Genomic DNA, 9,789 nt, shown 5'->3' with positions numbered 1-9,789 from the left:
TACTAAGTAATAGATACAAATTATTATTGAAATTATTGAAAAGACAGGAAGAGGCAAGAGGAAGAACTATCTCAGGATTACAAATAATAATCACATATCATTCTGAATTAGAAGGGATCCACAAGGCTCAAGGAATCCAACTCCTAAGTGAATGGCCCACAAGGGGATTGAACCCATAATTAGCACAGTGCTCTAACCAACTGAGCTGATCTCAGGGAAAATTATCTAGAGCCAGAACACTATAATAGGGCACAACAGTATGAAACTGTGAAAAGCAAAAAGTCACATTGAAATTCAGGAAAATGCAGTTTATTGATGGAAGCATTTGGTTTATTTATTAGGAATATATAGAATTCCCCACTTCCTTAATAGCTAGGCTAGACAATATACTGAAAAAGAGATTACTATAAAAGCCACCTTTTTACAGATAATGATTTATTAGAATGACAAAGTATCCTGAGTTGTTGGAATGGATCCACAAAGATCACTGAAGTCCCTGAGAATCACCCTGTTCACCTGAGAGCACTTTCCAAACACTTCTTGAACTCTATCAAGCTGGTGCTGTGACCACTTCCCTGGGGAGCATGCTCCAGTGCCCATGCACCCTCTGGGTGAAAAACCTTTTTCTAATATCTAACTTAAACTTCCCCTGACTCAGCTTCAGGCCTTTATCTCGGGTCCTGTCATTGATCACCAGAGAGAAGAGATCAATGTCTGCCCCACTGCTTCCCCTTCAAGGAAGCTATAGATCCACATACCAAAACACTTGCTTAGATTGGTCTGCTTGTCAATGAAAACCTTGGCAGAGACGACATTTCCAAATGGCATGAACATCTGCAGCAGATCCTGATCCCCAAACTCCTGGGGAAGATGGTAGATAAACAGATTGGCTCCCTCTGGACCTTTAAACAAGCAGGAAAATAAATTCAGAAAGAGCACGGATACCACATACCCACTGCACAAAAAAGGTGGAAGAGCCAGTCAAGACAAATTTTCTACATAAAACAATGAAACTACTGTTTACACTACTGCAGAGCACTTGATTCCAGAATAAATGAGCATGACCCTTTGCTGGGATTGATCACTAAAATAATTCTAGCTCTTTCTGAACACTTTTGTTTGTACTTTACACACTGTGCCAAAACTGGTTCACAGATATTTGCTGTAATGACAGCTGAACAGTAAGTTTGAATACTAGGTGTTGACTGAACAAAAAATGGCTATACAAAACTTGTGGTCCCAACAGAACTAAGTAAATTGTCAAAAAAATACAAATAATCACATTGCTTGTAATCTGACAGATTATCTTATAAACATGCTACATTTTGCTGAAAACTTACTCCTACATTCTACATTATTTTACATATATTAAATTTAACCTGAATCTGAAGAGTGAAAAGACTGGCATAAGTAGCTGTTGGAAGAGGTGAAGGATCCAGAAAACAACATTAACAAAACCACATCTGAATTCTCTGACAGTGGGATCTGTCAGGCTGTAGACTCATATTCTCCTTCCCTCTGAGAACATGCAGGAGTATAATTAAGGAAGCACTTAAGACTAGACAATCCCCATGAGAAACATCCTGTATAAAAACTACTTTGGGCAGCCTGTAGTAGAAAGATCCCAGAGACCTTTTTTATATTCAGTAACTCATAGATTTTAAAAAAATGACACCAAATAAAAAATCTGCAGGTAAAGTAGGTGCAAGGGCTAAGCTTGCCCTTTTGAAAACCCATCTCAAATAGTTCCTACAACTTTCTGCCTACCTTCTTTTTGACTTCCTGCTGCACCAATACTCTGCTGTGTTAAGAGACTCTGGTTATAGAGCGTGGGCAGTGCAGCAGCAGCATATTGCTGGATTCCAGAATAAGCCTGCGTGAGGGCTTCCATTGTGCTACCTGTCCCATTTGAGAGACCACCACTGCCAAGTCCTCCATTTAAGGCTGCCATTCCTGTATAAGAAAGAGGAAATAAAAGATGACTGAATGCTTCCACCAAGTCAGATCAAAACTCTTTCAAATGCTCTGCATGACTACAAAATGCAGAGAGCAAAAAAATCACCCCAGAGAGATATCACAGGCTGAGGAATGAGAATCAGCTATTCCCCCAGGCCACCACTACACATAACTCACCTGCTAAAGAGCTAACATTGAGGCCTGCTGTAGCACCTGCCAGCGTCTGCAAAGCTCCAAGAGAAGCCATTGGATTAACAGAAGAGCTGCTACTGGAACTAGGTGAGGAACCTGCTATTAAAATAAAACAATTAAACTTCAACCAATATTTTTTAGTTCTGATAACTCAATTTCTTCATTAAGCTATTCCAGTAGAAAAAACTCGTAGGGAACAGATTCAGGCAACACAGGATATTTTATGTAAAAAAAAAAAACCCAAATCCACACAACTTGATTATCATACTGCTTGTATGTTCTAAGCCCTTCCTACATTTTTAAAAATTCTACTTCAACATAACATCTACTCTTTGTAGCAATAATAATATCAGTAAGTGTAAGACATGTAAGATTGAGACATTATAAAAATGTTGGCTAAACTCTGTTTCTCAACATAAGGTAGCCAGCAGTGATGCCCTGTTTCCTGCTGCCCAAAGTAAGAGTTACTTGCTATGTATTAACATATATCCTTGAAACATCACTCAAGGTGAAAAAGACTTGCAACATAGGTACTAGGGACATTAAAGAAGGCTGAACATATGGTTTTCCCATACTGCCAGAACAGGAACACCACATGCCCAGATTATTTCGACACATTAAATAAATTTCTATTAAAAATCCTGATGACACAGCTGGGGCAAGGATTGAGAAAAGTCTTGAAATTTACATCCAAAAATAAATAGTCTGTCCTCTATTGCAGCAACATCTTCAACTACTTTGACTCAGTAAGACAAGTCTACCAATATAGTACCTAGGACAGTAACAGCTTACATGGTTCATCAAATTCTACACCACGTAGAGTTAATTCTACAGAAGTCAACATCAAAATCATGAGGGAAAAAAAGCTGGTATGTCAAAAGAAAAAGATGTTCACATTGAGGTCAACTACAAAGATTTATGGACATGATAAAATAAGAAATGCATAGTATTTTTATGACTATATGGCAGTGATTTTTCTAACAGGTTTGTACACTACTGTAGAAAACCAGCTATGTGTATTGCTATTAACAAAGATATTTATAGTTACTGCACAAGATGCACTAGAAAATATTTATGGCAGCTAAAAATTAAAATATAATGAAGACTGATGCTGTAGAGGCATCTTGTAATCTGCTTGCAAGAGGAATTTACCAGTTTGACCAAGGAGGTAAGAGAAGAACTGAATTTGAGACATTTTCAGTTTTCCTCATGTTTTTGTGATTCTCCATTATGCTGCATACATCCATAAAAAATTTAAAAGAATTTTTAGCATCTTTCAAGCAGTTTCACACACACTACATATTTACCACTTCATGTTTGTGGCACAAAGTCTCTGCTGGGGTGGGATATTAGAACTATTTAAATGGAATACAGCCTAACAACCCGTTAACTAAAGTAGTTGTACCTAACCAAAGCTGCATGAGAACCAGAGAGCTGCACTTCACACCACTTTTTGTAATAACAGATGGAATGACGAACCCCCTCTAGTACATGTTAAGACAAACTGTCCTAATAAATCAAAAACTAAAATACAAAATCCCAAACTATTTTAAGATGCTTACTCTGATGGAAAGGAGACACATCCTGTCTTACTATCAGTAGAATATTAAATGTTGGGAAAACACAGGGAACAAGTTACAGTATAAACCTCAAGCTGGTAGAAAAACTAGCAGAGCTGCTGAATAAAAGCCAGAGTTCAGAAATTGTATGGTTACCTTGATTGTAGAATACCACTTGTTTCTACAATGTTTCGCTGCTGATCTTTGTAATTGAAAAAGACACTACATTTGATAGATGAGAACACCATTTAAAAACCCTTCCAAACCTATCCCAAATAAAGTAGCAGCAACTAAGGAATAAAAGGCTAAAGAACAAAGTGAGAGAGAAAATGGATATCTTCCCTACTTTAAAAGGCTGTGATTTAAAATAAATTAAGTTAAACCACTATAAAAAGCTGATTACACAGTTATTTTAGTTTAGCCGCCTTTATCAGAATTTTTTTAGGCAACACAAGAAATGCTTTAGTACTGAAAATGCCAAGAGAACTGAAGACTTGTCTGTATTTTCTTTATCCTGTGTACAGAGGAATTGAAGACAGCATCCCATTTCTGATCATGACAAAAGGCAGATAAGTAACAGTACAGCAGAAATACAGGGCAATTACAAAGGAATACTTCCTATTTATAGCCTATATACCAACAGAGCCATCTGTGAATCTAGGATTTTTTCAGCCAAAGGCAATATCTTTGTAATAAAATTACAATTTTTATTCATTAATTTCAATGCAATGTGAAAACCAAACTGTTGGACTCTACTATGTTCTAAGGCACAACTTATGTAATTTAATCATGCACTATGCTAAGAAAAATTTCGTTTTTATTTTTAAATTATAAGGTGACAACTTGACCTGATATCCTGCAATTCTGTTCTTGAAATATCTAATGTCTGTTTTTTCCTTCTTACATGTCAGTCTTCTATTTTTCAGACTATTCCTAATAGCAAAGGAGTTCCACTGGTCTAGTCATCATTTCTGTTCTTGTTTTTCTTGTGTTGTATTTTAGATCAGAAGAGAACAAAGCAATGGGGATGGAAATTCAGTATTGTTTTATACACGTTCTTTACTCTATCCCTAATTCTTAATGTTGTTTTCTGTGCAGTTTTTGATGGGTTGTTGGGATTTTTTTCTTGCTGCTAAGGTTGTTTTCTTAGATCTATATACTGAGTTACATCTAGTCAAAAAGGCGAACTACAGAAGTATCTGAAAAGGTTTAAGAAGGTTTTAAGAAAATTTGAATATGTAATAAGGAACAGCTTTGTAGAAAGACACTGAAAGATATATTATTAGAAAGATAATGAAACTCAGACAAGAACATCAAGTAACAACTTTTGGAGGTAGGTAAACTGAGAAAGCACTAAGTCTGTCCTAATTCAGTCATGTAACATCCAAGCAATATCCTGAAGAAAAGTTAAATTCAGGTGATGAATCTGACTGAACTGTACCTGAATTAGTTCCAGTAAAACCAGAAACACCCTGCTGTCTCAGAAAACAATTTTGCCAGAGACACATCAAGGCCAGGAAAATCATCTAAGCTTTGAGGTTGCCTTTAGAAGGAAGAGAAATGGAAACATACCTCAGTGTTTGCAACCATTCTATTTTCCTCTGAAGCAGATAATTCTTATTGGTGCTCAAGTAAAAAAAATGGCAGACAAGACACTCCTAACCTGAGATACTTCTATAGTATTTTCTTGGATGTTCCTTTCACAAGCTAGCAGTTTATTTATGGTCATGGTCTCTGCAACAATGACTATGTAACAGCAGCAGACTGCTCACTTCCGAGAGCTGATCTTCATCAAGGTTTAAGGTTTTACTTCATCCCATTCTACATCAAAATACACAACTGTGCTTGGAACTATCTAAAGAATATTGTCTGAAGTATGTAGGAAGGCAGCCCAACAACTGTATGTAACATCTCTGAGTTCCACCTTTCCAACATGATAGCCATCCATAAGCCCATGGGCTGCACTGTGCAGACTTCCAAACTCCCCAGATACAAATTAAATCAGTGCAAATGAAAGAAAATCAAGAAGGCAACTATGCAGAAGGACTATCTGGATTTTTCCACCAATTATGCAATTTGAGTGGAGATGTACAAATAAGCATCAGGTGAACATTTGGATGACAGATGGAGAGAAGTCAAGGAGTTAGTCACCTCATCTGCAGTTAGGTTTAAGAGGTTATCACAGTAGATGTTGCCATATGTCCTTCAGACAAGGCAAGCTCTTACTAACACATGTACTGAACTGCTATATAGTGAATTTCTACAAGGTCTGGGTGTGGTTCAGGAGGGATAGATGTTTTCTGTGTGGAGCCCAAGAGCCTTCTATGTGAACATATATAGAGTGAATGCACATGTGAATATTAATCAAAGTAGAATCTCAAGTTTACTTGAAGACTCAAGAGTCAAAAAGCTGTATAATTACAGGAGGTATCAAGGGATTGAATTTGTCTGTACACACTGAGGCTTCCCCTCATCCCAGTTTGAGTGTAATTCTAAAAAGTGAAGCATATTTATACCTCTAACAAAAAGCACCAGAACTGTTTGAGAATTTGATGTCAGCGACTACTTATAGACAACATGCCCTCCAAAACTTTTTATTTCTTTTGAACAAAGCTAATTTTTAGTATTTAAAATTATATTTGAAATTAGGTTTAAAGAGCAATACAATAGTGTCTGCTACATGTTACAGGCTTGTGAAGAGTCAATTGATAAATCTGTATAGGATATAATACAAATGATCCACCATACGTGCATTGCTGACACACAACCACTTAGGGATATTACTGATGATCAGAAAGTTATTTGAATTCAGTAGAGAAAGTACTGGAAAGTGGCCTGCTTCCCATCCCCAAGCCCTTCCATGAGCATGATAAAAAAATGGAACAGTGTCCTGAAATGTGTCTCTCATCAAGGAAAAAGAAACCTGCATAGTTCCGTGGAACAGCCAAAATTCACAGAGGGGAAGCCAATTTCAAAGAATCAATGAATAGTAGCATAACTTCATTTGAAAGGGATCTCTCTAGATTATCTTATCTAACAGTTTGCTCAGAGCTGATCTAACCTCTGAATTTGAAAATGTCCTTTCCAACTGAATTCTCAGGCTCTGAAATGACGGCGATTTCACAGCCTCTCTGGCCCCTTGTTCCTGAGCTTGATCACTCTTGCCAATAATTTTATTTTTCTATCTAATCAGAATTTTCTTGGCTGCAACTTGTATCCATTGCCCTTGTCCTTTCACTGCACACTTCTGAGAAGGGGCTGTCCCTGCTTTTTCTAGTACATCTGACATTTGAAATTCACAACCTGCCAGCCTTCTCCACCTCAACAAAATAGAGAACAAACTTGCTGCAGTCATCAGATGAGACAGCCAATAAGGAAATCTTAGCTCTAAATGCCAATCTCAACAAATTCTAACCTGACAAAGCATGAGGAAATATAGGAGAAACTGTTAGATATTTTCACCTTTATGCTTCCTTTATGATGAAGAAGCATTAGTGGGTTATGAATGCAGCTCTTCTGTAATCTGAACTCTTCACAGTTTTTTGTTTTCTTTTGTTTTGTAATTGTAGATTAGGATACATAGCTGTGTGTCAAGATAAACTTAAAAATTTCAGTATTTTAAGGATTGCAGACCACAAGGTTTTTATGTAAAAATGTCCTGCAACAGAACACTCTTTGGACTAATTCTTTCTTTTAAGTAGAAAACTGTGCAAAGCACCCATGGTTTAACTCCCAATCATGTGACAGAAGGTTTTTCAAACAGCTTTTCCTTCTAATCTCTTTATAATCTCTTAGCCTGGCTCCTTGGTCCTCCTACGCAACTCAAAATCTAAAACCCCTTCCCTCCAACCCTCTTTGGTCTCTCACAATCACAGATGACGATATCAACTCTGTAGGACAGAAGCCAGAGATGCTGGAAAACTGACACCCTGAAAATACAGGGTCTCCCTTCTCATGCCAAGATTTAGTAATAACTCAAAATATGATAGAAATAACTGAGCAGAACACTGATCCTCATTTGTGATAGAAACCTAGTATGTCTGCCATAAGCACAATTGAATTTATTTTTAATTTTTTGCTTGTTCCATTTAATGATCACATTTAACAATAAGGCAGCAAAAGAACACTACTTGGACATTCTAGTATCTCTGGTTGATGTACCTAACCTAAAGTTAAAAAAACCCAACTTAAACAAACAAAACACAAAAAAAGCCAAGCAAAAGATACTGATTTTTATGTGTAACTCATACACTAAATTCTAGACAACAACTTTCCAGTAGAAATGCTAAGTGTCTGTTTATTCTACATTTATGAGGAAGTTATCCTTGTCTTCATTAATGGAATATGGAATATAAGCTGTACTGTTCTAATGCACAGAACGCTTTATCTCATGATAAAGGCATTTTCTCTTTCCATATTGAGAGGAACAGGGTGTATTTACCAGTGCCTGCCTAAAATCACACATAAACCAAATGTGTGATGAGATTGTAATAATATGACTGGAAGGAGGTCACCTACGTTTTCTGCTTCATGATGACCTCAAAAATTCTTTTTACTGTAAATTAATCTGATCATTTGGAGGAAGAGACACAGCAGGTAAAAAAGCTTTTGCTAGTGGCAAAGATACTTATCCTAAACAGAGGCAAGTGAATCCACTAGTAAACTGTTCCTCTATTACAGATCAACATGAAAGTGCCAAAAAGGGATAGACAAAGAGGTGACATCTATCCTGAAAGGACTTCCATGCCAGGCTACAGCAGGGGCAGTCTCTTACCTGAGCTGGTGAGCACGCTCAGGGGGCTGCTGGAGGAGGTGAGCGCAGCGGTGCCACTCGGTGTGTTCTGAGCTGCGCTGGCCGCGGCTGCCAGGGCGGCCAGGTTCTGTAACTGCATCGCGTTCAGTCCTGCAACACAGGGAGGAATGCCAGTGTCTCCTGTCAGAGCCACCATCACCCAAGTGTGACAGATCCAGCCAGCTCATCACGAGGGATGAATGGGAAGGAGCTCAAAAGCAACAGGCTTAATACTAGTTACTGATCTTTGCTACCTTGCAGCTCCTTGCTATAGTTGAAAAATTTTCCTTTGGCCAGATAGATGTGGTTCTGGAAAAGGCCAGGTACTCCCAACACCAGATGGAGACTCCAAAGGACAGAAATTTTCAAGCAGTGTTCTCTCCAATCCAAACTTAATAGGAGTTAAGCCAGGGTCTGAGAGCTCATGTGCAAGCTACAGAACTTGCCTAGACACCAGGCCAATAACTTCTCCCACTCTCATGTCTCTCCACACCCTTTCTGTGTGGACAGCAGTAACTGCAAAATTCTATCACAAAAGCCTCACACCACAGAGGCCACAAAGTCATGGCTTCAATCCACCATCAGCATGTTTTGTTTGGTCCCCCTAGCAGCCAAGAAGCAACAGTCAATTGTGAGACAATTGTTAAGTGGCAACTCTAAAACACAGGATCAACCAACGTTATGTGCATGCTGGTCAAACATACTGGAAAGGAAAACAGGAAACCTCAGGCATGCTGTGTGTAGGGAGCAAGGAATACTGCAGGGGGAGGAAAGGACCCCTGTTTTTATGAATTTTACTGGTCAATTTATTCATCTGACTCACCTTCATTTTGAGCCACCACTTTTGAATGAAACCATTTGGTCAGTACTGACTGTACTTTGCTCTCTTTTTCTGCCAGAGGATCCATTAAAATGGATCGCCTCCTGAATTCTGCATTTTAACCATCCTTTGGTAGACTAGCTCCATTCTTCCAATTCTGCCTCCCTTCACTTTTCCCTTATTTTCCATTTTTGTCTCTACCTTTGGTTATTCCTCCTCTCTTCATCTAACTTCAGACAATTCCCAATATTTATTCCCAACATTATTAAAAACAAAACTAAATTAATCACCTTTCATTTAACAACATCAGAACATCCTAAGCAGAGGTAGTATCTCATCTTTAGGATACTCAGTAAGACCTTGGGAGCAAAGCACACATCCCAAATAATTAAAACCTCAGTTTTGTAATCTAAGCAGTAAACAGACAACATAAGAATGTGACAATGCATTATAAATGAATTATTTTCTAC

General features: G+C 37.9%; 1 protein-coding gene across 34 annotated transcripts in view; it reads right to left on the bottom strand.

Annotated features, from left to right (window-relative positions):
* CELF1 (CUGBP Elav-like family member 1) overlaps positions 1 to 9,789 on the bottom strand; it is a 59,284-nt gene that overhangs the window by 9,731 nt on the left and 39,764 nt on the right. For 27 of the 34 annotated variants that reach the window (XM_021533271.3, XM_031505039.3, XM_085581752.1 and 24 more), the window contains 4 exons: positions 8,482 to 8,610; positions 2,134 to 2,247; positions 1,768 to 1,953; positions 759 to 902 (listed from right to left, as the gene is read on the bottom strand). In XM_021533271.3, coding sequence (XP_021388946.1) covers positions 759 to 902; positions 1,768 to 1,953; positions 2,134 to 2,247; positions 8,482 to 8,610 — 573 coding nt within the window. The remainder of the gene's footprint in view (positions 1 to 758; positions 903 to 1,767; positions 1,954 to 2,133; positions 2,248 to 8,481; positions 8,611 to 9,789) is intronic. The other 7 variants (XM_085581745.1, XM_085581756.1, XM_085581755.1 and 4 more) reach the window with 1 other exon arrangement.

The sequence above is a fragment of the Lonchura striata genome, chromosome 5 (genome assembly GCF_050655825.1).
Source record: "Lonchura striata isolate lonStrDom1 chromosome 5, ASM5065582v1, whole genome shotgun sequence".
NCBI classification, from domain to species: domain Eukaryota; kingdom Metazoa; phylum Chordata; class Aves; order Passeriformes; family Estrildidae; genus Lonchura; species Lonchura striata.
Note: the sequence above shows the minus strand (reverse complement) of the source record. Positions and strands in the feature narration are given on the sequence as shown.